Source organism: Engraulis encrasicolus, chromosome 14 (genome assembly GCF_034702125.1).
Source record: "Engraulis encrasicolus isolate BLACKSEA-1 chromosome 14, IST_EnEncr_1.0, whole genome shotgun sequence".
NCBI classification, from domain to species: domain Eukaryota; kingdom Metazoa; phylum Chordata; class Actinopteri; order Clupeiformes; family Engraulidae; genus Engraulis; species Engraulis encrasicolus.
The window spans coordinates 15,616,200-15,643,699 of record NC_085870.1 but is presented as its reverse complement, the minus strand read 5'-3'; the positions used below and the strand labels follow the sequence as shown (position 1 = coordinate 15,643,699).

Genomic DNA, 27,500 nt, shown 5'->3' with positions numbered 1-27,500 from the left:
ACTGTCGGAAATAGAGCTGCCGCCAGAGTCACCGCCTATATGCACACACACAAGGACACATGGACGCACGCACACATACAAACACATGAAAGTGAAAAGTGAAAAGTGAAAGTGAAAGCCCATTGGGAAACTCCAACTCCCATTGTCATTGTGACACAGCACTCCACAGCACACAAGTGAACACTGCACACAACGAAATTGCATTTATGCCTCACCCGTGCAAGGGGGCAGCCCTCAGTGGCGCCCCATGGGGAGCAGTGCGGTGGGACGGTACCATGCTCAGGGTACCTCAGTCATGGAGGAGGATGGGGGAGAGCACTGGTTGATTACTCCCCCCACCAACCTGGCGGGTCGGGAGTCGAACCGGCAACCTCTGGGATGCCAGTCTGACGCCCTAACCGTTCACCCATGACTGCCCTTACACATACACACAGTTTAGTGTAGGGTAGAGAATAGTGAAGTGAAGTGGGGTATAGCATAGCATAATAGCAAATTAGTATGAGATTAATTACGCGATTAATACAACTCTGTAATGCATTGTCAATGTGCTTACATACTCCTTGCGAACTACTGTGCCTTTGTAACCACTCCTATATTTCCTAGTATAATGGGTCTATGGTCTTACATGTAAATACTGTTTATAGAAACATTCATAAAAACACTCTTACTGTAAACACGGCAAAATATTTAAAATATGCTGGTCATAATGTACATGTTTAGATTTCCTCAACTATAGCAGTGATACAATATAGTACAGCAGCACTATACAACGTGTGGTATAGTATTGCAATGAATATTCAGATTATAACATACAGTATACAGTATACAGTATACAGTAGTGATACCTTATAGTGCAACAGCACTATACAGCATGTGGTGTAATATCATAATGAATAGTTCCCATAATGCATCACTGTGCCCACCCTCATCTTACCTCCTGAGTCTCCGCCACACAGGTCAGTGTAGTCTGTGCAGCAGTTGTTGTGCCTGCTGCACTCAGAGTTGCAGTGGCATTTGTTCTGGGAGTTGTACTTCTCACCACAGCGGCCCTGACAAGACAGGGAGCCTGCAGAACAAACAAGGGCAATCAGAGATGGCATTGGCAACCAGACCCCCTGGCCAGCCATAGATGCTTATCGTAAAGTTTTGTGTTTGGCGCCACCAACAGGCGACTCAAAACATGGCGGTCGGACACAGAATAGAAAGAGAAAAGTGCATACACCGACAGAGAGACAGACAGACAGAATTGCAATTAATTGCAGCTAATGATTGTATTGGGTGATTGACTTCACCTGACAGACACAGATCCTTGTAGTCGGTGCAGCAGTTGTTGTGCCTGCTGCACTCAGAGTTGCAGTGGCATTTGTTCTGGGAGTTGTACTTCTCACCACAACGGTCTTGACAGGACAGGGAACCTGCCGAGGAATTCACATGAAATATGATACAGTTTAGGAATGTGGAGTGCACCTCATGTAAGCATATGCATGCACGCACACGCACACGCACACGCACACACACCACAAATGTGCACACACACACGCCCATGCACACACACATGCGAGTACAGACACACACACGCGAGTACACACACACACACACACACACACACACACACACACACATACACGCACGCACGCACACAGACACACACACACACACACACACACAAACACGACAATGACATCTTCCTTAGGTCAGTTGAGGTTTTGAATCAGCAGTAGTCATCTAAACAACAACAGCAACAACACCTCACCTCTGCAGATTTCTACGTAGTCGTGGCAACAGTCTCCATAGCGCTCACAGGCGGAGTTGCACTGGCAGGTGTAGTTGGGGTCTGTGCCGTAACCACAGCGACCCTGGCACGAGGCTGGGGAAGGGGATCACATACTGGTCACCTTAGAGCAGTGGTTCCCAAACTTTTTTCCTTGAGCACCCCCTTGTACATTTCGATGTGGTTCGTGCACACCCTAAGCGAATGTTTTGGTGTACTTATGGCCACTCAAATATGGGTTCACAGCACAAATCATTGCACATTATGCAGTCATTTAGGGAAACCTCATGTACAATAGACTTGTTTCTTCAAGCATACAATGCACCATACAATTAAAAACTACTTAATGTACATTAATACAGCATGAAAACACATATCCGCCATTGCTCTATTCAACTTGCACACCCTTGGGGCAGGCCACGCACACCCAGGGGTGCACGCACCCTCCAGTTTGGGAAACCCTGCCTTAGAGAAACACACATCTGCCACCTAATCATCGACGTTCAAATCTCTTAAGAGAAGAGAAGAGAAGAGAAGAGAAGAGAAGAGAAGAGAAGAGAAGAGAAGAGAAGAGAAGAGAAGAGAAGAGAAGAGAAGAGAACCTGTAGCCTCTCCCTGTAGATGGGCCTGTTGGCGGGTCTGTTCACTTTTTGTTGAAAAGACTCAACTATATCATAACAACATTGCAGCAACATAACGAGAACCTCAAGTAACAGAATAAGACTTGGTCATTACAATTTTTGTGACAGTGAGGTTGTCAAAGAGGCTCCGCATAAAGGGGCCAATGTCACTACCTCCACTGCTCCGGCAAAAGCATGTCCGAAGAAAGTACCATATTGAATAAATGAATGGTAGTAGTAAAATAACATGGAGAACAGAAATAGGACTTCTTTTTTCTAAAATGTCAAGCAGATTTAGTGCTTTAGCCCAGTGCTGCTGCTGATACAGTGCGTTGACACTCAAGCTCTCTTGTCAGACAACTAATTCTTCGTGAAGTCTGATAGTTTCTCAAGACAAACTGTCCATCATTTCACAATAGTCCCATAAACGATCTGTCCGACCGTCCATGTGTCATTATGGTACCTGATGCAGTGTATCACAGTACAGTTGTATCAAAGAGGCTCTCAGTCAAAGCAAATGTGTCAGTTATTCAACACTACAAACCTTTTTTTCCCCAAAATGTCTTTCATTGCTGACAAGCAAAAAATATAATATACAGTACCAACAGTCTATACCACTCTAGAATGACCAAAAGGTATTGTCATCTCTGTGCTCACAGTGAGTATGTCTCCTTTTTTCAGTATGTCAGTCACTCTCTCTCTCTTCTAGAATCTACTTTGTTCTACTCACCTGATCTAATTTAACCAAAAGCGCAACAAAACCTCTCTGCATGCAGAACAATTAAAGTTATACACAGGTAACACTTCATTGTACGGTGTCTTTTTGTGTAAATACATATAGGGCCTATATCAACTTACAATATTATGTAATTACATTGTACCTGATTCTAAATTTAACCCAATAAGTCATGCCCCCTGTTATAAATTAGCTGTTACCAGAAAGGCAATGACCAAGGCATAATTCATTACTAAAGGCCATGTGCCCTGTCATAGTGGTGTAGTAGGCCTACTATGGTAGCAAAGTATTTTCAGTGACTATTCCAACTGGTGTGTTAAGGGGCTAGCCCCAACCCTAAGTTACAGAGCAAGTAGGACAACATAATATAACAGCTCTTGGTTACATTTTACCTAATAAATGTAGCAGCGACCGGAAAATACAGTGTAACCTACATACAGTAATGAATATCAATACCCACTGCCATATGCCTGGGTGAACAGGATACATCCAAGTGAGAGGAGTAGAACGATCTTCATGGTGGTTTATGGTAGGCTCCAGCAGGCACCCAAAACAGCAGCCTGAAATGCACCGGCCACCTCACACACCTATATACCCTCTGCAACACACACACACACACACACACACACACACACACACACACACACACACACGCTGGTTGTGGTTGATACTGGATGGGGTAAAGGGGTAGTCTTTGAAGGGTGGAAATTTTAAAGAAAAAAAAGAAAGAAAAAAAATACCTCAGTATGCTGAAGAAGGAGGAACTGTGACTGAAAGTTCTCTGGCAGTGTTCATAGGTGATTGTGGCTATTGGGGTTAATATTTGCTAGCTGTTTTGGGAAATCAGCACCTGTTGAAATGGAGTGGCTCTCACATTGCCCCACACACACAACCGTTACGGGAAAATGCCCCATCACTTCCACTATGTGTTAAAGTGTATGAATGTCTCAATTTCCCCTCAGGGCCGAAAAACAACAGTCGGCATACAGTACACAATGTTACATTGCTCACTGTTGCAGCTGTTGACTATATTTGTTGTAACCCTGTTTGTATATCATTTTCTTTATTACTTACACCATAGGCGTGCACAGATAGGGACAAGGTGGTGCTAAAGCACCTGCCCTTTGCCCTACTGGACAATAAATGCCCTTTTTGGAAAATCTTTTTTGAAAGTATTTTGTCACAATGTACTGTGGTCTATGTTGACATGATAATCTACAATCACATCACAATCAAATGAAAGTTACAATAATGTCCCTATAACATATATAGCCTCTATAAGCTTAGTAAGGCCATCAGAAGTCCCACATGTCCCCAACAACCCCCGTTCAGCACCTGTTCCCCAAAATGTCTGTGGACGCCTATGACTTACACCACATTTATTGCATTCATCACAAATCTTTAAGTCCAATATCTGTAATGTGTAATAACAATCTGTTGATCGTCTCAGTTTAGTTGAAATCTTGTGTTCAAAATTATCAAAATTTTCAGATTCAAAATATGAACATCCATGATTCAATAGAGGTAGTCTTAATCGTAATACTAACGCATGTATTGATCTGACGCCATACCATGTGCCTCTTATATATGCTGTGTGTTTGTTTTCCTGGCACGTGCAGACACACGTGTGTATGGACATGTTTCTGTGGTTGCAGGTTTCTTTGAGTGTTGTTCCTGTGAAAGAGGACAGCTGTGTTCCTCACACACACATTCGCGTTTTAAGTCATGCCAATTTTCTTAGGTCACCCAAGGCTTTGGTATTGGGTAAAATGTCAAGAATGTCTTCCAACAGTTTTGTATTATATTTACTTTTTTCCAACACATGTATCCAGAGCTGGTCTGGGTGAGTAATAGGGCCGGGCACTTTTGGCTAAAAGGGGCCCCTTATAATTTGCGGCGCAGGACTGACTCACTGGTGGGCTCAGCATCCTTGTGGGCCCCTATTTTCAGAAATGCAATGTATTTTTTTTTCTTCTTTCTTACATTTCTGAAAATAGGGGCCCACACGGGTGCGGGGCCCACCGGGAAATATCCTACTATGCCAGACGGCCAGTCCAGCTCCGCATGTACCCTCATTTTCTAGGGGAAGAAGAATGTAGACTCATATCCTGACATCAGGACATTTGTTTGTCAACGTGTACTAGCCCAGGCTGTCTCCACCTGCCTCTGCTCAATTTCATTTCCAGCTAGTAGTGAAACTGCCCGATGAGTCTGGCTGTTTCTTAACTTCCCTTGGACACACTGAAAACGCAAAATACCACTTCTCTCTCTGACGTAATCACAGATAGGCTATGCATAAACTAGAGCTAAAACCCTTATTTTCATTTATTTTCTGTGTTTTTTGTTTATTTGATTTTTTTAAAGGTGCTTAGACGTATGGGGCAAGTCATTTCACCGATCACCTGCATGACGGAACACCCAGGTTTCCATCCAGTCTGCCTAAACCTGTATGTCCTCCAGACGATTTACAACATATACAAGTATGACTATGGACCGCTGAGGCACTTCACGGAGGAACAGTAAGTTAAACTGTTTGGGTAGGGCAATGAAGTGTAGGAATATATCATTGTTGTTGCAGAATTGTTGTAATAGTTGGATAACAGTAACTAAAGGAAGAACACTATAGGCCAACTGACACCATGACACAAACAAAGGACCGTCACAGATGCTGAGTCAAGCAAAGCACAGTAAGTAATACATTGCCAATAATCACACTTTGTTTTTGTTACTGCATCTTTAGGCGCTTCAGGCACCTGGGCTACAGGAGTTTTGTGAGCTGGTGCTGGGGATATTTGGGACGCAGCCGGCGAGTGGTCATCCCCGCCTGTGTCGTCCTGAGGCTTCGCCGGGAATTTCCTAGCGGCCAATATGTGGGATTCTGGCCATCTCTGGACAAGGGGTGAAAATAATTATTTTGAAAATAAAATTCCTTGCAGATGTATTAGGTTTTGTTCATTTATTTACCATTTCACACATGTACCAGCCTGTAAAGTAAAAAAATTGGAACCATTGATTTGAATGGAGGAGCATTCTGAAGTATCAAAAGTAATTTAATTCATGGCCCAAGACATTAATATCGAATTGAATCGACACAGGCTCTGATTTAGACCCCTATTCTAGATTGAAGCGTGACACATGATGTGCAATCAGCTCTTCCTTTGCAGTCTTCTCAAATGCTGAGGAAAGGTCTGGTGGGATAGTGATCTGCTGCAATTCCTCCATGAATGGTGCAGGGTCTCTGAACACATCCATCGACAGCCTCATGAGGTCCTGTACATAGTCTTGAGAAATAAATATGAATAATAATTATAATCAAAACGTGACTTATAACCATTGTGTTGTATAAGGGAAAAAAGGAACTTACTGAATGTAGGGACGGTCTTAACTGGCTTCACAACGCCGGCCCCCTTTTTAGACTTTGGGTACTGGATTTTGTATACCGCCTCTCCTGTAGATGTTCTGGCTTGACCTCGCTCTGAATTTTCATTGAAGTGCATGCTTGCGAGATACAACCTATTGTAGGAGCACAACAGATGTGTTTGCACTTCACCATCCAGGAAAACTCACAAAAAACTTGTTTAGAAAAGTGACACATTGTTAATTACCTGCACAACATTCCCATGAATGGGAAAACTGTGCTCTTTGGGGCGAACCTAATGATGAGGCTGTGGAATGATTCCAGGGATGACGTCTGATGGTGGTGACTAAGCTTCTCCACGTCTTTCAGTACCCTCTTATTGGTTAGCAGCTTTTCAGCTTCATGGACAGCAACTGATCCTAGAATGAGCAAAACAACCAACCACATACACAACATACTTCTTAAAAGGTAGGCCTACAGTGTGTGGCATTTGCTGTAGTTCAGTGATCTCTAATCATTTTTCTCCAAGGGCCAAAGGGTGTAGCAAGTGATGCTACGGACCAAACCAATGCCCCAACCCAATGAGAAACAATATAGTAGTTTATCCATGCCACCTATTAACAAATTATACCTTTTTCACAAATACTTAACTCCATCCTTATGGTCTAAGAAGTCATTATGACTGGGGCAGATGACATGTTATGCTAATGTCAGTTAATTATTATTATTATTATTATTATTATTATTATTGGTTAACTTGGACATACCAGGCTGTAGCCATTTGCTGGGTTTCTTGGAGACCTTCTCTTCATGCTCACATGTTGGGAATAAGGGGTCATCGTGGTCATGTTTGTCCTGCAGGTGGTTTATTAGAGATGTCCACTTCGCCACCTTCTCAGGCCCAGATGTTGACGAGGTGGCACACCAGTGCACGTGGTTTTTGATGCTTTGGACCCATGGCTGTAACACCTCGCAGTCCTGCTGGTGGGACAGCTTCTCAAGTTTTTTTGACAGGCCTGAATGTAAACACACACATACACACAAACACACGCACACACAATGGTTACAATATTGTGGTGTCATAAGTACAAGTACACATAAGTGTAATGTGGTACGTATACTGTAGTGACTGAAACAATACCCTTTTCGAAGTGCCACACGTCATAAAACTGTGGAATGTTTTTTTCCCTCAGGAACTTTTGGATCTGAGGGTCCCGATCAGTTACTATGTACTGGATTTTCAGGCCATTAGATTCCATGTTTTCAAGGCATCTCACTAGCCCCTCCTTCTCCATGTGGTAGCTACCGCCCACTTCATCGCTCTAAAAGGGGAAAAATGTTCAACCAAAACCACACACGCAATATAGACCAGTTTTAAGTGCATTGGTACAGTACAACAATAAACACGTACCTGAACCAGCTGAAGGTCCAAAATCTTGTTGTCCCCCAGACTCATAAAGCTGTAGCAGCCAAATTTTGCTGAATGGCCTGAACAGTTAAAACAAGTATTACTTTTCAGGTTCATTTTCATGTACTGCATACTATTATCTGAAATAATACAAGTTTCCACTAACCTGGAGAGTCTGCCCTCATGTCTCCCCTCACAGCAACTTCCCCATCCTGGTCCAACAGCTGCTGGAAAAGTGCCCGCTGGTCGGCTTTCCATTTATGGACGATTGCTGGCTCTAGGAAATGCCGTGCATGTCTTCGGAAGGTGTCATATCTGAATGTTTGAAGGTTCATTGCCTTGCACACCTTTTTGGATGGAGGGAGGCAAAGGAAAATAGTATTTTAGGCAAATGTATTTCCACTGAAATTCAAAACACAATGTTAGTGTGAATTCCTTTCTGTTTGGTTTCAAGATCTTAGTCAACACCTAAGTAGGTAATGTGTACCTTTTCCAGCTGAATAAATGAGGAGCCAGTGAAATATGTGGCAGCTGAAAGCTGTAGATTCCCAACAGGAGTGCTACCAGCTATGGGTTGGCTCTCCCACCTCCTGAAGAAATTACAGTTTGTGCAGCGCTGTGCAAAGGTCACTAAAGTCCCCATTCTTCTGGGCCGGGCATCACATTCCATGTGGCAGTCTGGGCACTTGGCAAAAAGTAGTTTGAGGCAGCTCTCAAAGACAATGTACTTTGGTTCATCGAATGGAACTGGAGAGTCAAAACTGACAAAAACAAATATATACCATTGATCATAACCTAATTAGCACTGCCAGTACAATTTCAACTGAAACTTAAACATTACACGGTAAACACACTTACGAGGCATCAGATTCTGTAATCGCAAATACATCATCAGGAACATAGGTTTCATCAAAGGGATCTTGCTCATGTTCATCTGTTTGATCTTCCTCATCCTCATCCTCTTCCTCAAACTCAAGTCGAGGTCTTTTACTTGTCCGAAACCCAGGGCCCTTCACTGGGATGGACGACATGGGTGAGTCAGGACAAAGGAAGTCCATTGAGCATCCAATGCCAACACTAAAAGCTGGCATCCTTGACTGGGTGCCTAAAAATTGAGCACAAATGACAAAACAACCAAGCAAAAACACAGGTAAACATGGCCATCAATGGTGATTACCAGGGCTCTAAATTAACACTTCTGAGCCATTAGAGATTTTATGTTTGCCTAGTAAGACATACAGCCATTTTGGCTGAAAAAAAAGTTAATTTAGAGCTCTTGTGATTGCCCTAACCATTCTTTTATATGGTTACATTTAATAGGCACAAGGCATACACAACAATAGAATAATGCTCTATACTATCCCAAACTTTTCCCCCTGCGCACCCCCTTTTACATTTCAATGTCGTTCGCGCACCCCCTAAGCGAATGTTGCACAGCCGCACATTTTGGGTAATCCTCATTTCCAATAGCCCTGACGTTATTTCTGCCATTATTACAAGTCTAGGAGTTATAAATTACACTTCAGATGGACCCTTCAAGCATACAATTCACCAAACAATTAAAAACGACATAATGTTCATGAATTCTGAATAAAAACACACATATTAAACACACCTTATGGCAGGCCACGCACCCCCAGGGGTGCACGCACCCCACTTTGGGAAACCCTGCTCTATAGCAAACATCTCTAATCCACAACGGCCTACCTTTGCTTCTTATGTGTGCCGTCTTCACTGAGCCGAAGGACAACTGGGTGCCTGGCGAGCTTTTGCGTGTCTCCGTTCTTGTCCCCACTGGACGTTTGCCAATGGCATTGGTTTGGCTTCCCGTTGACATGACTGAGGGTGTCTCGGTTTGGCAGCCAACATCACGCCGGTATCCTCGCTGTGAAATATAACATTAACAGCGGCACAAAAAACCCACAATTGTAACTGCAACAACTGTGACATATAAACGGCTACTTTGTCTTTGCCAACATGTTTCGTCTTAGTCTGATGGGATAGGCCTACATAACGGTGAAACAACATCACGCAGGCATTCATGCTGAGAAATATGATAATATTGACAACGGCAAAAACTGCAATTGTAACTGCAACAATTGTGACATATTGTGATGGAGTGACCATCACTAGGGTTGTGGGTGTGTTCTGACTAACATGCCAAGGAGCCTGGCTCTTTGGTGTAGCGGTCAGAGCCCCAGTTTACTACTCCAGAAGGTCTGGGTTCAAGTCCCAGTTGGGCAACTCTACTCCCCTTCGCTAAAAATGGTGTCAGAAGTGGGATGGTACCCATTGTGTATGAGCCGTAATTCCATGTGAGGGACCCCCAGGATTGGTGACCCCAGTGATGGGTGAAGCATTGCTGACGGGGCACACTAGATGGGAGAAGCATGATGGGCAGTTGCGTGAGGGACACCATGAGTGTATGAAGCTTCCCGAAGGAGAAGGCAGTGTGATGGAGTGACCATCACAAGGGTTGTGGGTGTGTTCTGACTAACATGCCAAGGAGCCTGGCTCTTTGGTGTAGCGGTCAGAGTCCCTGTTTACTACTCCTAAAGGTCTGGATTCGAGTCCCAGATTTGCAATTCTACTCCCCTTCGCAACACATATAAATGGCTACTTTGTCTTTGCTACTGTTTCTTAGTCTGATGTGGGATTACATAACGGTGAAACAACATCACGCAGGCATCTGGATGTGAAATAAGATAATATTGACAATGGCAAACCCTGCAATGGCTACTTTGTCTAACATGTCTCGTCGTAGTCTGATGTCTGTCACCAAGGGATACATTGTAACGGTGAAACATGTTAGCAAAGACGACCGTCAAACTTTGAAATATCGACAGGCCAAACTATAAATGGGTTATTACCAGATAAGTTTTACTTAGGGATGCACAATGTATCGGCCAGATGTATCGGTATCGGCCGATATTTGACATTTCTCAACACATCGGACTGATGGGTAGGCCTAAAACCAGGCTGATGTTAACCCTATCCAGACCGGGGGGGGGGTAAAAGTGCCCGCACCAACTTTGATGTCGTATAACTCCTGAATGACTAAAGCTATGACTACGAAACTTTGTGACTTTTCCTAAAATGAAGTTGGCTACAGTGTGATACCAAAAGATTAAGTTGATCATTTTTGTTGTTGCCATGGCAACGGTTTTCTGACAGGTACGCATGACCAAAAATCACTGATCTAAGTCTCATCATCATCACTTTTCATATTTTTTTACATTTTCATTAGCATCAGACACCCTTGTGAACATTTGAAGTGGTCTGAAGCACATAATAGTCAAAATTGATGTGCATTACCCAAATACATTAAGGTGACATTTTTGGCAATAAAATCAGGAAATGACATCATAATGATGTCATAATGTCCAATAATGACACGAAACTGATGTCATTTATAGATCTTTGGCTGAAGATCATTCCCTACAAGTTTGGTGGTCATACGCCATTCGGTTCCGAAGTTATGAGGAGGGGGTCAAAAGAGCCCCCCCCCCCGGTCTCAGGGATGCCAAAAAAGCCCGGTCTGGATAGGGTTAACGCAGATGTAACGCCGATGTTTTTTTTTAAAAATATGTTACAGTTCTAAAAGATTGGACTTGACGGTGACTTTCATTGTTTGTCTTCTAGTTTGTCTCTATTTTTTATCTAATTTTATCACAGGGAGTTAAAAAAGTGTTTTTGGAAATAAGAGGACATTCAAAAATTCAGTTTGTTTGCATCATTGTCAGTCTGTATTAAATGTTATCTCTTTGAAAAAAAAAAAAAAACATTAGGCTATCGGTTAATATCGGTTATTATCGGCCAAAACATATCAATATCGGTTATCGGTATCGGACGAAATTTGTCACATCGTGCATCCCTAGTTTTACTTACATTTTCAGTGATTACTTCTTCGCTCCCAGGACCAAAGAGGGTTGGGATCGCCTCCCTCGTCAACGTCAGCTTGGAGAAGCCGGCCGCGTACAGGCCCAGGTTGCTAAAACTTTTATCAGTAAAATGTCGCGGACATAAATAAATTTGGGGAAAGGAGGAAGGTACGGCGTTTTGGTAAATAAAACGTAACCACTCACTACGTTGAGGCTCCTCCTTTGGTACCGTGTACAGAGGACTCGGCCCAGCACAACGGAAAAAACACTTCCTCACCATATTGTATCTGTCACGGTGTAACTGTATTAACGGACGAATAACTAGAGTTACTGTATCTGAACTGCAATGAAATGTGGTGTCAACACGTTCGCTCCATAAGAAAGCACATGGTGACGTAGGCCTGCACCGGAAATAAAATATATGGAATGTTGAAGACCCAACAGAACGTCGTGTTACAGTTGCCAGCTAAGGCTCTTGCGGAAGAGCAATACTACCCCCTTGTGGGCAATTTGCGAATTATCGTTTTGCCAGCCTGTCATAGACTAGCCTGGGAGTAGCCTACCCATGCTGCCTAGAACAGCATAAGAACAGCATGGGAAACGCATAATAGGACCCCTTTAAACCGTTGGTTCCCAAATTAAGGGTTGTGGGGGTAGCCTACTGCAGGGATGGTGCAGAGAGAATCCAATTAAAATATCCTGGTGGTATAAATTGTGTATATTTCCATTTATAACAAAATAAGTAATTGAATAATTAATGTACTCCAAAATGGAGAAAAATAAGCTGAACAGCATTCCCATTATAAGAGCTGCATTATAATGTAGCCTAATGCATCTCTGAACATTACCACTATTGTTATTCTATGTACCGGTATCTGAATAGGATCCTGAGACACACAGACATAGACTACAATTGTGAAAGGGAGTGCACAGAAAAAATAGTGTGGCATGACCCATGTAAGGGGGGGGCTTGGCTGGAATGTATCGAGGCCTTGCCATGGTAACGTTTAGGAACCCTTGCCATAGCCAACATTCAGTTTCAACATCAATGCAAGCAGTGCAACACCTACTGTCTTAAATTAATAATCCGAACATAGGTAAATGAATGTCAGAATGATTGTCAGATTTGAAATTTTGTCTGTTTTTGACATTGGCCACCACAGAGATTATTATTGGCCACAAGGTTCTGGCCTACTGTTGTAAGCTTTGCTCAGTCAGATACCACATCACTTGTGTGATGAATGAATTGAGTGTAGTCCTAAAGAGTTCCTTTAGACAAATCCATATTTCAAGTGCTTTGGCGAGAGTAACTAGAACAATACAAAAATAACTTGAGGCTTACATTTACATTTTACACTTATACTTAGGCCTACATTTTAAAAACAGTAATATTGTAATGTAAAGGGGTGCTTTGAAATGACAGTAACATACAATCAGTAATGCATTACAGTTTTTGAGTAGGCCTACTCTAGGGCAGTGTTTCCCAACCAGGGGTAGGCTACGTGTACCACTAGGGGTACGCGAGCACACCTCAGGGGGTACTTGGAAAAATGTAATAATAAAAATATATGGAGTGTAGTCACATTGGGATATAGGAACAGATATAGAGCATGAGTGAGAGGGGTACTGATCATATGACAAAATTGCTTAGGGGGTACGCAGGATAAAAAAGGTTGGGAAACACTGTTCAAACACTATTAACAACGACTTAACAACTCAACAAATAGTAGGCCTAAATTTAACAATATCTGAAAAATCGGAATTATAGCGTCCCCCTCCAAGAAGGCTAAAGTAGGAATTGATGTAATAGTAACTCCAGGACAGCAGAGGGCAGTCAAAAGCTGATGTTCGTGGGGCAGTGGCCACGAAGAAAATATGACCCAAACTGCATCCTGTAGTCAACGTGCTTTTTCAATGACATTTCGAAACATATCTGCGGCTTTCGTAAGGACAGAAGTATCGTCAAGATGCTGATGAAATACTCTGTGATGGGTTTATTTGGGGCTGCCCGCATCGCCGGAGCCGAGCTAAGAAAGGTACAAAAAATATAAAACACGTTTTAGCTTTCCACCAAAACGTATTGTAACGAGTCTGGGGTTTGCCTATGTTGTGTATGTCATGTTCCATCATTCTGTTCGGTTCTATTTGTGTGTGCGAGGCACTGTTGGGGGTTCCAGTAAGGGGAGCGGGAAGTTCTGGTGGTACTGCGAGAGATCTAGCAGCGGTACTACAGTTGGGTTACCGGTAAGCTGTGTAATTGTTGTCTATTTTTATGTGGCGTGGCTGTGGCCAACAACAGTCTCCATTAAACGGACACTTCTGTCTACATCCTGTGTGTTCCCTGGCTACCAAACGCTACACTGGTGTCAGAAGAAAACTTCGGTTGGTTATCTTGTCTCGGTCAGCTGTCTGTGTTTCGATAGCTAGCATCTGTTAGCTTCCCGTTGCTGCGGTGATGATGGACAGTGTGATTATCAAAGTGGAGGAGGATGCTGACGATTACCCTCACTGTACGCCGGTGGTGAGGAGAGGACTAGACACACAGAGATTTTCCGAGGCACAAAGTCGGTTTCCTGGGGTAAACCATGACTTCGCAGCTGCTGGTAGGGTCGAGCTGAATAGAGACGTTATCCCTCGCGCACAATCGGAATCCCTCAGAGCTCGCAAACCGGTGACGTCAGTCAACGCGCCGAGCCAGAATGTCAACAAAGATGGCGGCGCCCTGGGACAGAACGTACCGGTAGGAATTAAGACTCCCAAATACACTGGAAAAGCGGACTGGGATGCTTTCCAGGCTCAGTTCGAGTTGTTGGCTTGTGCGAGTGGCTGGTCGGATGAGCAGAAGGCACTTCAGCTCGCGCTTTGCCTGACGGACGATGCTTTATCTTGCTTGCTGCTGCTGGACCCGAGCGAGCGAGCTAACTACAGTGCGCTTACCGGGGCGCTAGGGCGGCGCTTTGGGCAATGTTTTCGGTCCGAGCTCCTGCGGTCTGAGCTGCATGGACGTCTGAGGCGAGGAGGAGAGTCACTGAGGGCCCTGGCGAATGACATTGAGGCGCTCACCCGGCGGGCTTATGCACACATGCCCAACACTGTGCAGACTGAATTGGCTCGTGATCAGTTCCTCAGAGCCCTTTCTCCCCCTGATCTGCGTGTGCACACTCAGCTGTCCCGGCCCAGCACACTGACTGAGGCACTGGAATATGCATTGGAGAGGGAGATGGTGATGGGCGCTGCGCTGCATGGTGCTGCTCCTCTGGTCCGAGCAGCTGGAGAGTGTGAGGCTGTCCAACGACCACCGTGGGTGGATGAGGTGACGGAGCTGATCAGGGGGCTTGCTCTGCCTGCTGGGCGGCGCCAGGGGAATCACACCGGGGACCTGCACACGCCGCGGGAGGGCCAGACGCGCCTCTGCTGGGCCTGTGGTCGGGCCGGGCACCTGAAGAGGAACTGCCCTACCCTGTCTAGGGCTGCGGAAAACGGGATGGGGTCACAGTAAGCGGGACGCTGTGTGGCCCCAGGACAATGTCCCGTGCACAACCCATTCAGGGGGCTCAGGTCCCAAAGGGCGGTTGTGATGGGGAGCAACAAGTGGTGGTGGTGGGAAGGACTTCAATTTCGGACTTTTGCCATATTCCCATATGCATAGAGGGGGTTCCATGTACGGCCTTGGTGGACACTGGATCTACAGTTACAGTGGTGCGGCCTGAAGTGGTGCCTGTGGGAATACAGCTGGAGCACACAGCAGTTCAACTCCGTACTGTTACTGGTGAGCTAGCACCAATGAAGGGGAGGGGTGTCTGCTGAGGGTCACAGTTGGGGGGCGGACTATGACACACACTGTGTGGGTTGCGGAGGTACAAGACTCCTGTATTTTGGGGCTGGACTTTTTGCGGGAGAAGGGTTGCCAATTAGACCTGGGTAAAGCCACACTGAGTTTTAGTGATGGACAGGTAGTTAATATGAGGCCCCTAGATACCCATGCAATAGCGCTGTCACCAGGACCCCACGGCTGCTGTGTGGGGGAGGCCCAACTAGGAATCCGGGAGGTTACGGATGAAAGAACCACCCGTGAACTGCAGTGCGGGGCGGAGCAAGCCGCCGGTTGCCCAGCTGTCCCTGTGAGCACACCACAATCTTCGGCGCCGGAGACGGAGGGCTGTGGAACTACACCAGGCTGGACGGCGGAAAGACAGCGAGCACTGCGTGAGGTATGGCAACAGAGTGCAGAGGGCCTGGATGCACAGCAGCAGCAGCAGCTGTGGCAGCTGTTGACCGAGTTCCATGACTGCTTTTCCTGTGACGAGACAGAGCTGGGTCAGACCTCCCTGGTGCAACACTCCATCAACACAGGCACTGCAGCACCAATACGACAGCGTCCCCGCCGCCTGTCACTGGCCAGACAGGAGGCAGCCGACCGGGAGCTGGCCCACATGCTGCAAGCGGGCGTCATCGAGCCGTCAGAGAGCCCCTGGGCGTCGCCAGTGGTTATGGTGCCAAAGAAGGGAGGTCAGTGGCGTTTCTGTGCTGATTACCGCCGACTCAATGCTGTCACCACAAAAGACTCTTTCCCCCTCCCACGTGTCGACGAGTGCCTGGATCTGGTGGCGGGGTCCTCCTGGTTCTCTTCCCTCGATCTCCGGAGTGGTTACTGGCAGGTCCCACTCTCTCCGGAGGCGCGTGCCAAGACAGCATTCTGCACGCGGGATGGGCTGTGGCAGTTTAAAGTGCTCTGCTTTGGACTGTGTAATGCCCCCGCTACCTTTGAGCGCCTTATGGAGAAGGTGTTGGCAGGTGTTCCCCGGTCTGAATGCCTGGTCTTCCTCGACGACATCCTAGCCCATGGCAGCTCATTCGACACTGCTATGGCTGCACTGCGACGAGTACTGCGGCGGATTCGGGAGGCCGGGCTGAAGCTGCACCCTGAAAAGTGCCGGTTGCTGCGACAGGAGCTGACCTTCCTGGGTCATCGTGTGGGAGGCGATGGAATCGGAACCACAGAGGACAAGGTCAGTGTCATACGGGAGTGGCCAACCCCTACAGACCAGGGGGCGCTTAAAAGTTTTTTGGGACTGGCTTCCTATTACAGGAAGTTTGTGCGGGGTTTTTCCTGCATTGCTTCTCCCCTGTACAGACTCCTGCAAAAAGACCAGCCATTCTTCTGGTCAGAGGACTGTGACCAAGCTTTTCGCTCACTGCAGCAGTCCCTGATGAGCGCACCAGTCCTGGCACCCCCGGCGCCTGACCTGCACTTTGTTCTGGACACAGATGCGAGTGGGGTGGGGGTCGGGGCTGTCCTGTCACAGGTGTGGCCGGAAGGGGAGAGAGTCGTCGCCTACTACAGCAAGGCCCTGAGCAAAGCAGAGCGTAGGTACTGTGTTACACGCAGGGAGCTGCTGGCAACATTGTTTTCAGTTCGACACTTCAAGTACTACCTTGACTCCCTTCACCTTGCGCACTGGCCATGCCTCCCTGCAGTGGATGATGACCTACCGAGGGTCAGAGGGTCAGTTGGCACGTTGGTGGCTAAAGGAACTGCAGTGCTATGTATTCAACATGATCCATCGGGCAGGAGCGAGACACGGCAATGCCGATGGACTTTCCCGACGTCGGCCGTGTAGTGCCGACGGCTGCCGGTACTGCGATCGCCGTGAGGAGAGAGAGCAGGAGCTGAGTCAGGAGCCGGGGAGCTGCGTGCGGTGTGAGCTGAGCAGGGAGCTGCGGTTGGTGGACAGCACAGACTGGGCAGAGGGGCAGCGAAATGATCCAGACCTGCAGCCGGTGGTGTTGTGGGTGGAGGCACAGCAGCGACCCCCGTGGGAGGAGGTGGCCGCTCTCTCCCCATGGACTAAAGGGCTGTGGTCTAAATTCACACACTTACGGTTGCAGGATGGGGTTCTCCAGAGGGCATGGGTGGAGCCTGCTACTGGGGAGGGGAGATGGCAGATCGTGGTGCCCAAGGGAATGCAAAAAATGGTCCTGGCCGCCATGCATGGCTCTGCTGGGTCGGGGCACTTTGGGATTAAAAAGACTCGCCGCCGCCTGCACCAGGCTTTCTACTGGGGTCGGATGAAGGTGGATGTGGAGGACTTTTGCCGGAACTGTGACCCCTGCACTGCTCGCAAGGGTCCACAGGGCCAGTCCAGGGCTCACCTACAACAGTTTCCTGTGGGAGAGCCAATGCAGCGCGTGGGGGTCGATGTAGTGGGGCCATTGCCATGCACAGAGAGAGGGAATCGCTACATTCTCACTGCAGTGGACTATTTCACTAAATGGCCTGAGGCATATGCGCTGCCTGATCAGGAAGCAGAGACAATAGTGGATGCACTGCTTGGGGGAATGTTTAGCCGGTTGGGGGTCCCAGAATCCCTCCACAGTGACCAGGGGCGGAACTTTGAGTCGAAGGTGTTTGCCACAATGTGTTCCCGCTTAGGCATCACAAAGACCCGCACCACACCCCTCCACCCTCAGAGTGATGGTTTAGTTGAGAGGTTCAACCGCACTCTGGGGGAACAGTTATCCCTACTCACCTCCAGCCACCAGAGGGATTGGGATATGCACTTACCCCTAGTTTTACTGTCGTGTCGCACAGCGATCCAGGAGTCCTCTGCATGTACACCTGCCCTCCTCATGCTGGGTCGGGAGCTGAGAACGCCTGCAGAGTTGGCTTTCAGGAGACCCCCGGACGCTCCGCCCATCCCAGCAGGTCCTGCCTTTTGCCAAGCGTCTGCAGGATCGCATGGACTCTGCGCACGCTTATGCTCGCAGGCAACTGCAGGTTGCAGGGGTGCGGCAGAAACGCAACTATGACCTGCGAGCAAAGGGGCGCCATTTCACCGCCGGGGAGCTGGTTTGGGTATATTCACCCAAGAGAAAGAGGGGCAGATGCCCCAAACTGGACAGTCATTGGGTGGGGCCGTGCCACATCCTGGAGCGTCTGGGGGAGGTGGTGTATCGAGTGCAACTACCCTCCCGGGGGCGCAAGGTAGCGCTCCACCGGGACCGTCTGGCACCGTACAGGGGCTCCGCGACACCGGGAGGGACTACGGGGCCTGCCACGCCCACTGGACCGGCCGCCCGCCGGGAGAGCATCGGAAGCGGGTGCCCATCTGCGAGCCCTGGGCCTTCTACACGTCCTGCAGCCAGCCCAGGGGATGCGAACCCCTGGCCCTCTACACCTGCTGCGGCCAGCCCAGGGGATGCCAACCCCTGGCCCTCTACACCTGCTGCGGCCAGCCCAGGGGATGCCAACCCCTGGCCCTCTACACCTGCTGCGGCCAGCCCAGGGGATGCCAACCCCTGGCCCTCTACACCTGCTGCGGCCAGCCCAGGGGATGCCAACCCCTGGCCCTCTACACCTGCTGCGGCCAGCCCAGGGGATGCCAACCCCTGTCCCTCTACACCTCCTGCAGCCGGCCCAGGGGATGCCTGGTCCGGGGCCCTGCCAGCAAGCCCCGGCCCATCTACACCTCCCGTCGAGAGGGGAGGTACCACCCCTCCCAATGCCACTCCCCGGGGGCGGCCACAGCGGAGGAGACGTGTGCCTCCAAGATTCAGAGACTTTGTCCTCGGGGACGAGGACTTCAGTAACGGGGGGGTAGTGTAACGAGTCTGGGGTTTGCCTATGTTGTGTATGTCATGTTCCATCATTCTGTTCGGTTCTATTTGTGTGTGCGAGGCACTGTTGGGGGTTCCAGTAAGGGGAGCGGGAAGTTCTGGTGGTACTGCGAGAGATCTAGCAGCGGTACTACAGTTGGGTTACCGGTAAGCTGTGTAATTGTTGTCTATTTTTATGTGGCGTGGCTGTGGCCAACAACAGTCTCCATTAAACGGACACTTCTGTCTACATCCTGTGTGTTCCCTGGCTACCAAACGCTACAGTATAAACGTTTTCTGATCTGTTGTCTTGTGTGAAACGTCAAGTAGTTAGCAAGCCAAGCTAAGAACTGCACTAGTGTCGCAGGACAGCGTTGTGACGGTTTTGTGCTGGTTTAACATAATTTGTGTCATAATTTGGGAATTATAACAGTAGCACTACCCACTGTATTTTCTGTAGGTACCTGTCTCTCAGCACATGAGGTGTTTGCATACTGGCTGCGTGAGGCTAGCTGTGGATAAAGCTCTTCTCATGAAGCTGAGGAAGAGCACAGGCTACACCTTCGTCAACTGCAAAGCTGCACTGGAGAAGTTCAACAACGACATCACACAGGTAGGTAAACAACCTGTCTGTAGTATTGTCGGGTGTGTAACTTGGATGGTTAGACTGCCAGAAACTGTGTGAATTGCCATGTCCCCTACTTTACCAGGATGCCAGTGCCTGTGTGAATTGTGACACAAGGTGAGTAATAATGATTAATCATGTGTTTTGCAGGCAGAGAACTGGCTGAATGAACAGGCCCAGAAAGAAGGCTGGAGTAAAGCCAGTAAGCTAGAGGGTCGCAAGGCAAAGGAAGGACTCATTGGCGTCCTGACACAGGATACAAGTGCTGTCATGGTGGAGGTTAGTAGAAACACACTAGCCCCCAGAGGTGTCAAAACGCGGTTCATGAAAGTCAGTCCTCTTTGGTGTCCTTATCCAATGCTTAACTTCAGTGATCGCTGCCTGGTCTACCTGTCTTTAGTCATAAGGATCAGCTGACTCAGAGGTGGTTGGATCAAATTTGTGTCAAGCACCAGTGATTGGATACTCTTTATGAAACGCCCAGTGATTGAATACTCTTTGGTGAACTCTGTGGAGTGTCCAATCACTAGGCGTTTCACGCACTACCAAGGCTAGAATATGTGACATTGGGAAATGGTGAGAAATTTTCACTTTCTAAACCCGGAATTGACACCACTACACATCACAGACCATAACCAGACTCCACCCATTGCTGTTAGATGAACAGCACAAGTACAAGTGTGTGTTTCTTGTGTGTGCAGGTGAATTGCGAGACAGACTTTGTGGCCAAGAATGAGAAGTTTCAGCAGCTCGTGAAGGATGTTGCCCTGAGCACCATGGAGCACCTGAATACTAAAGCAGCAGGGAAGGCAGGATACATGAAGGTAAGGCTTTCACCAAGCAGACACCCTTAGGAGAAACGACAGGCAAAAAAACACTAACCATGTCACCAGTACTTAGTGTTTCTCCTTTACTTTACTAGGGTATTGGCATTGAGTCTGTTGCATCTTGTCCAAGTGAGCCCCAGTGTGATTCACGTTTACTTTTTCAAGTGACATTTTCTTCTGAGCAGTGAGCGCTTAAAAGGACCTTACTGAAAATGTACTATGTTTGTATGGAAACGACGGAAAATCTTTGCCTTTAACCTTTAATAACACATTTTAAGAACTGCATGCCTTGTGTTAATTCCTTCATCTCTCTTCTGGGCTGTATGGGTGTGTCTCCGCCCAAGGAGAGATAATGGCAGTTTGTCTAGTGTGCACCCTTCGAAGTGTGTCAGCCTTCGTAGTCACGGTCAGTGATTGGATACTCTTTGGTAAACTCTGCAGAGTATCCAATCACTGGGCGTTTCACGCACGTGACCAAGGCTCATACACTTGACATTGGGAGTGCATCTTAATATGCGACCTTGCCTCCTCCACTTGCTTCTCGTCATGATGACATCACTGACAACAGCATTATATTTCAATATTTTGCAAAAGCTCAATTGTAGAGTCATTTTCTCATTTGCAATTGGGATGGTGAATGAAAAACAGTCCTTCAAAAGTTGTTGTGGCTAGGCTGACAGCTGGGAAACTTTATCGTTTTCTCCACAGAGGAGGGGCCAGGAGGCGGGACGAGGAGACAAGCGCAAGTGGAGGAGGCAAGGTGGTATATTAAGACGCACTCTAGGAAATGGTGTATGATTCCATTGGCCCCTGGGCCAGGCAACAGGAAAGGGCCTCCTCAATGGGTGGTGCTAGTGCACACAGCAGGGTTTAGGCCAGATGTGAGAATTTATGAAGTTGAGAAACTTTGAAAGTGTGAATTTTTACACAATATGTGAATGTTAATTATAAAGGCTTTGACTTCAGGGTCCCCTTGACTCTTGGGGGCCTGGTAGGCCCCGTGCAGTAATCCACCCTTGTCTCTGCCATGTTGATACAGAGCACCCTACAAGCAGAGGACCTGGCCAGCCTGAATGTGTCTGGAGGCTCCTCATTGGCTGACCAGTTGGCCCTGTTCATTGGTGAGTCCTAAGCAGCCAGTCATGACGAGAGAGAGAGAGAGACCTCTGATCTCGTAGTGAACCATGACGTGGTCAAATTTCAGTGTAGAATGAGAGAGAGAGAGATTCATATTGTGCTATGTTTACTGCAATATGCAATAAATGTGTACTAGGTCTTTGTCTCTGTCTTGTATCTATGTATCTGTGTAAGCTGTCAGACGCCGTCATTTCCATCGGGAGTACTCTACTCTACATCACTGGAGTGAAATATCTCTGATTATGATTAAATCCAAACATAAGCTGCATGTAGTCTAGATCTTAGAGACATGTCTGGGACTGATTATTATTGAATAAAGTGATATACTTCAGTGCTTTACTTTTTTTTTAGGAATATGTGTAAAGAAATACTAGTTCTAAACTTGTTTGTGTGAATCCCTTGACCACCTGCAATCCCCTGACTCCTTGCATCTAGCTACCCTCAGGCTTGGGAATTTCAGGCACCATACAGTACACACATGTTTCCAGATTTTGCTTGATACCCCCCATTCTTTTCATTTTATTGACTTTTCACCCCTCTCTACCTCCTCTTTACCCCTCGTGGTCTGCAGGTCGACTAGGTGAGAACATGTCTGTGACGCGAGCCGTGTGTGTGCGCGTGCCGACCGGCTGGAAGATCGGCTCGTACGTGCACGGAGGTTCGGCGCAGGGCATGACAGAGGTGGCGATGGGCAAGTACGGAGCGCTGGTGGTGTTCCAGAGCGCCGAGGGTTCCGACACGCTAGGCAGGAAGCTGGCGCAGCACGTGGTGGGAGAGGCGCCTGAGGCGCTAGGCAACATGGACGACCTGCCCTGCGGCCAATCAGAAACCAGGCTCCTCCCACAGGCGCTCATGTGGGACGCCAGCCTCACCGTGGCCGAGTTTCTACGGCAACAGAATGCCAAGGTGTTGGACTTTGCACGCTTCCAGTGTGGGGAGGCGAGCAAGTGAGGGACCACTGAAACATGGGACGGACTGTCTCTCTGTTTTGTTACATACAGTAGCTGTTGTCATACAATTCACTCATTTTCCCTCCTATCAACTGATTCTCGGACTGATGAAGCTGTGGGCTGTTTCCCTGTTAGCTCAGCTGTGAAGCATTACTGACATGATGATGAAGCCAAGCATGGTATTCTTAAGAGCGCTTTGAACAGTCGCCTTTGTAATACTTGTTGTGATGGTCATGCTTGTCCGCTTGTCTCATCAGGATTATATTGACATGATGTGACAGCCAAATGAGACGACTGAATAACAAGCCTTATGAATTCAACCCAAACCTTAAATGCTCAAGTCAAGACCAGTTATGACATCAGCTGATTACCATAGTCCTCTATATCAGATGCTTGTGATGAAATAAAGTTTTATGTGTATTCATGTAGTTGAGTGTGTATGATTGACATTTTTTCTGATTCCCTATCTGCCGTTCTGAGTGATTACCTCTTACATACAAATCAGATTCCTGACAAATACAGTTATCTGCACATCATATGGCTGTCAAGTTTTTAAAAAAATAACAAATAATAGGGATGCACGATGTGAAAATTTTTTGGCCGATATTGATATTGCGATAACCGATATTAACCGATACCGATGTTTTTTTTTAATTTTTAAAAAGAGATAACATTTAATACAGACTGACAATGATGCAAACAAACTGAATTTTTGAATGTCCTCTTATTTCCAAAAACACTTTTTAACTCCCTGTGATGAAAAAAGAGACAAACTAGATGACAAACAATGAAAGTCACCATCAAGTCCAATCTTTTAGAACCGTAACATATATATAAAAAAACATCGGCATTAACATCAACCCAGTTTTACCCATCGGACATATGTCCGATGTGTTGAAAATGTCAAATATCGGCCAATACCGATACATCTTGCAGATACATCGTGCATCCCTAACAAATAATGCAGAGAGGATGCATATGCAATCATAGGTATAATGTTGTGTTGCCTACAATACGTATGAGAGTATTGAAGTTGGGACATCGTCAGGTGAGCACATTGTGATTTCTTAGCAATCTACTATAATTGAGTCCCTGCCGTGGCCAAACGGTAGGGCACTCGTCTACCATGCGGCTGGCCCAGGTTCGATTCCTGGCCCGGGTCCCCGTCTCTTTCTCCACACTCGCTTCCTGTCACCACCTTCACTATCCTATCATAAATAAAGTTAGAAAAAAGACCAAAGAAACAAAAAACAAAAACTTCCTAGTTACAACAGACCAGTCAGAAGACATTTTTTGGTACTGACAGTTGTTTATTCTTTTTTCCCCAGCTCAATCGTATGTTTGTACATAAACATAAATGTTCATGAAAGAACATGCATTGAACTGTTATCAGTTATCAGTATCATCGTAATGGCATTATAAAATGGACAGAGAACAGTAACAAAAACACTGATTCATCATTATCATCATCATCACTAAAAAGAGCCTACTAAATCAAAGTGTACAAATAACAATGAAATGAGATCATGATGGAGAGGGGATTTAGGGTTGGTGCCATAGAGGGCAGTGGTGCCTTTCTCGACAACACTGTTGCTAACTAAGTTAGCAACTTACTTGGTTGCAATGCAATTTCCCATTGGAAACCTAGTAAGTTGCTAACTGGTTAGCAACAATACTTTCGAGAAACGGGGTCCAGGGCTGTGGAGGTCAGGTGATGATGACTTGGTGGGATTGTCATTAACAGGGTTGCCAAGTTTGACCCAAAGCAACGTTTAAAAAAGTATCGGACGGAGTTTTCTGTTGATTTATGTGGCCATACAAATCAATAGAATTCAGTTCAAATTGGAGTTCAATGCATTATTTGAGCATTTATTGGGATGCAAATCATGAATGGCAACCCTGGTCATAACACAAAAGACCTCTGTGCACTAGCCAGCCCACGCCCTCCTAGTGACGCAACAGCTTCGGTGCTGCTTCTAGTCATGACTGGTCCTGGTGGTGCAACAACACACAAATCAATATACATCGGAGCCATTATCTATGCCTTGCCCTTCCTCCCACATCTCTTTACTGCACCCTGCTGGCCAGTTGTGGCCATGACACATGATTATGATCATCTTTATAATGATATGTCGAGATGTAAAATGGGGGAACAGACACGTACTGTAGTATATCTATGGTCACATGGGGACTCTGGTGTGTGTGTTTGCATGTACTGTATGTATGTTTGAGACAGAAAATGTTAACACTTATCCAGCTTTTCTGAACTGATAAACGGCACCAGACCAATAATAAAAGATACAGTAAATGAAATGATGTATATAAGAAGTTCATCCATTACATGCTTACTCACACACTCATACTCCTTCCTTCTATCTCAATGATACTTCATTCACCAATGATCTGACAATTCTTTGATCAACACACACATACTCAGAACACACACACATACACACACACAGATATACACAGTTCCTAAACTGTGATAGGGCGCAACGAGCATTCTTTCCCTTTAGTCACGAAATACATAAATACATACGTACGCACATACACCCACAGCGAGAACATGGGTACAGTAACCTAAGGAGAAATCACACATTATCAAGATTCCTTCGTTTAGTAACGTTTCAGGTGGTTTGACCTGTGAAATGTAAACAAAAAAAGTAATACGCAAGGTGTACCAGTCATTCTAATAATCCAACATAGGGGGCGCAGTCGAGCTCTTTAGCTTCTCTTCATTTCCATACAAGTGGGCATTTCGCTAAAACAATAATGGGAGTGCTTTACCGTAAGTGCTGAACTCCCTTTTGGGGATTATAGGGTTTCAATGGTGCTTGCTTGGCCTCTGTCATTACGACAACATGAAAGCCAACAAGTTAGCAAAGCTGCTCTGCTACTACTTCATAAAGTGTCCAAACTTCGGGTAAGGAGTGCTGTACTGTTTATGGAGAATCTCATTCATTCAGGTCTTGTGAGTAGAGTGAGCAGCTGGGCTTCTGTTTGGAGGGATGATTATGGTACGCGCTTCATATAGATATGAACAGTAGATACCATGTATGTATTACGTTCGTTATGTCTAACTGGTTAAATCATGTTTCGACGGTATAACTTCCGTCTTCATCTGCAATGACCCTCTGATGAAGACGGAAGTTATACCATCGAAACATGTCAGGTAAAAGATACAACTTTTACATGTCTGAAGTAAAAGAATATCTGAAGTGTGAGTAGATGTCATGTTCAGCCTTTTGGCGTGGCCCAAACCTGGGCGCCACCATCTTAGGGCAGTATACTGATATTTCTCATAGATGTTACCGCCACCTACAGGGTAATGTGCGTATTGCCTTGTCACCGATTGATGGCAGCAATATGACGGATAAACATGGCCCCTATCTGACTTAAGACACTCTTTCCAATACAAGGGCTTGGTCAACACGGTATCAACCGTTCATATCTATGGACTGTAGCCAGGTCATACCTCATGATCTCTAAGAGGGCACACTCAACGGCGCTCACCTCACACGCATACACACATCTATCTTAATGCTTTTCTCTTATTTTTCAGAGCCATTGACCAGGCAGGGAGCATCTCTGTTCCCCTGCAGGTCTGTGCCTTGGTGCTGCTCCTGGACAGAGAGGTCAATGCCGAGTTCAGAGAGTTAAAACCCTGCTGCCACAAATTAGATCCAACCAGCTCAGACTCAGCTGATAGTAATGAGCACTCAAGGCAGTGGGCACGATCGTGATGAAGCAGTGCTGCTTTTGCTGGGCAGTGGGCATGCGCACTTTGGCAGTTTGATGCATTGTGGTTAGACAATTCTAAGTAGAATGCATCAAACTGGCAAAGTGTGCATGCCCACTGCCTAGCAAAAGCAGCACTGCTTCATCACAATCGTGCCCAGTTCCTCAGTGAGGTCAGTCACCCTGTGTGAGAGGGAATCTGTGGCAGGGTTTTTGACATCTCTACTCCAGGAGTAGGTAGGGTAAAAGGTTTCAAACCTCTGTGCGGCGCTCATTCTCAATGGCATTTCATAAATAAGTCAAATCCAACTGAATTGAATTCAAAAAGTGCAAATTCTGTCTATCTTCTCTTCCTCTTTTTTAATTTTCACTTCATTCTTTTTCTGCTGTCTTATCTTTCTTGTACGAGGGATCTCCATGGCGATACTTTGGGGTTACGGTGTCCAAGGGTTAATATTCAATAGAGTTCCAGAACGTCACAGAACGCTGCAAGTTTCGGCCAATCAAAACAGGCGCTGGACTGGAACAAAACTTTTTAAACCAGCCCAGCTGTTGAACATGGGAATGGGCAAGCTAAAACTAAGGACAGATAAGTGGTTTGGAATGAACAGTCTATAGGTGAGGTGTGTTCAAATCCAATAGACTGAAGTGCGTGACAAAAGTAAACAATCAGAAAAAAACCTTTACATTTTGAGTTTTCTGTGCAAACATTCCAAATAGATTTCAAATAGTTAAAATACTGTATGCCTGTAACAGATCACACTAAAACAAATGCTGATGCCTAACATAAACTTAGTGAATTTGGACACACCTCTGGTACGCCAACTGGGGTTACAGCATACTGGTGGGCTAA

At 46.5% G+C, this 27,500-nt stretch overlaps 5 protein-coding genes across 5 annotated transcripts in view; 2 read left to right on the top strand and 3 right to left on the bottom strand.

Moving 5' to 3' along the window:
* endou (endonuclease, polyU-specific) overlaps nucleotides 1-4,017 on the bottom strand; it is a 9,678-nt gene extending 5,661 nt beyond the window's left edge. The window contains exons 1-6 of the mRNA XM_063216372.1: nucleotides 3,868-4,017; nucleotides 3,588-3,725; nucleotides 1,754-1,867; nucleotides 1,293-1,415; nucleotides 935-1,066; nucleotides 1-35 (exon numbers count right to left, since the gene is read on the bottom strand). The exon at nucleotides 1-35 is cut by the window's left edge and continues 134 nt beyond it. Coding sequence (XP_063072442.1) covers nucleotides 1-35; nucleotides 935-1,066; nucleotides 1,293-1,415; nucleotides 1,754-1,867; nucleotides 3,588-3,645 — 462 coding nt within the window. The 5' untranslated portion in view covers nucleotides 3,646-3,725; nucleotides 3,868-4,017. The remainder of the gene's footprint in view (nucleotides 36-934; nucleotides 1,067-1,292; nucleotides 1,416-1,753; nucleotides 1,868-3,587; nucleotides 3,726-3,867) is intronic.
* Nucleotides 4,018-5,499: 1,482 nt separating this feature from the next.
* LOC134463132 (P2X purinoceptor 7-like) lies at nucleotides 5,500-6,068 on the top strand. The gene is made up of 2 exons (XM_063216371.1): nucleotides 5,500-5,646; nucleotides 5,868-6,068. The coding sequence occupies exons 1-2, from the start codon at nucleotides 5,504-5,506 to the stop codon at nucleotides 6,028-6,030; spliced, it is 306 nt and encodes a 101-aa protein (XP_063072441.1). The 5' UTR covers nucleotides 5,500-5,503; the 3' UTR covers nucleotides 6,031-6,068.
* A 1-nt stretch (nucleotide 6,069) lies between these two features.
* On the bottom strand, nucleotides 6,070-12,219 carry LOC134463131 (uncharacterized). Its single transcript, XM_063216370.1, has 11 exons — nucleotides 11,782-12,219; nucleotides 9,601-9,778; nucleotides 8,752-8,998; nucleotides 8,381-8,654; nucleotides 8,060-8,240; nucleotides 7,897-7,973; nucleotides 7,627-7,807; nucleotides 7,253-7,501; nucleotides 6,733-6,904; nucleotides 6,492-6,640; nucleotides 6,070-6,408 (listed from the first exon to the last, which is right to left on the bottom strand). The coding sequence occupies exons 1-11, from the start codon at nucleotides 12,052-12,054 to the stop codon at nucleotides 6,239-6,241; spliced, it is 2,151 nt and encodes a 716-aa protein (XP_063072440.1). The 5' UTR covers nucleotides 12,055-12,219; the 3' UTR covers nucleotides 6,070-6,238.
* A 1,425-nt stretch (nucleotides 12,220-13,644) lies between these two features.
* On the top strand, nucleotides 13,645-23,337 carry tsfm (Ts translation elongation factor, mitochondrial). Its single transcript, XM_063216369.1, has 6 exons — nucleotides 13,645-13,810; nucleotides 19,831-19,983; nucleotides 20,146-20,274; nucleotides 20,697-20,819; nucleotides 21,862-21,943; nucleotides 22,531-23,337. Exons 1-6 carry the CDS (start codon nucleotides 13,742-13,744, stop codon nucleotides 22,908-22,910), a joined length of 936 nt encoding a protein of 311 aa, XP_063072439.1. The 5' UTR covers nucleotides 13,645-13,741; the 3' UTR covers nucleotides 22,911-23,337.
* Nucleotides 23,338-26,744: 3,407 nt separating this feature from the next.
* The window catches only part of smarcc2 (SWI/SNF related, matrix associated, actin dependent regulator of chromatin, subfamily c, member 2), a 26,947-nt gene continuing 26,191 nt past the window's right edge, over nucleotides 26,745-27,500 (bottom strand). The window contains exon 27 of the mRNA XM_063216246.1: nucleotides 26,745-27,500. This exon is cut by the window's right edge and continues 1,014 nt beyond it. The gene's annotated coding sequence lies outside the window, so the exon portion shown is untranslated.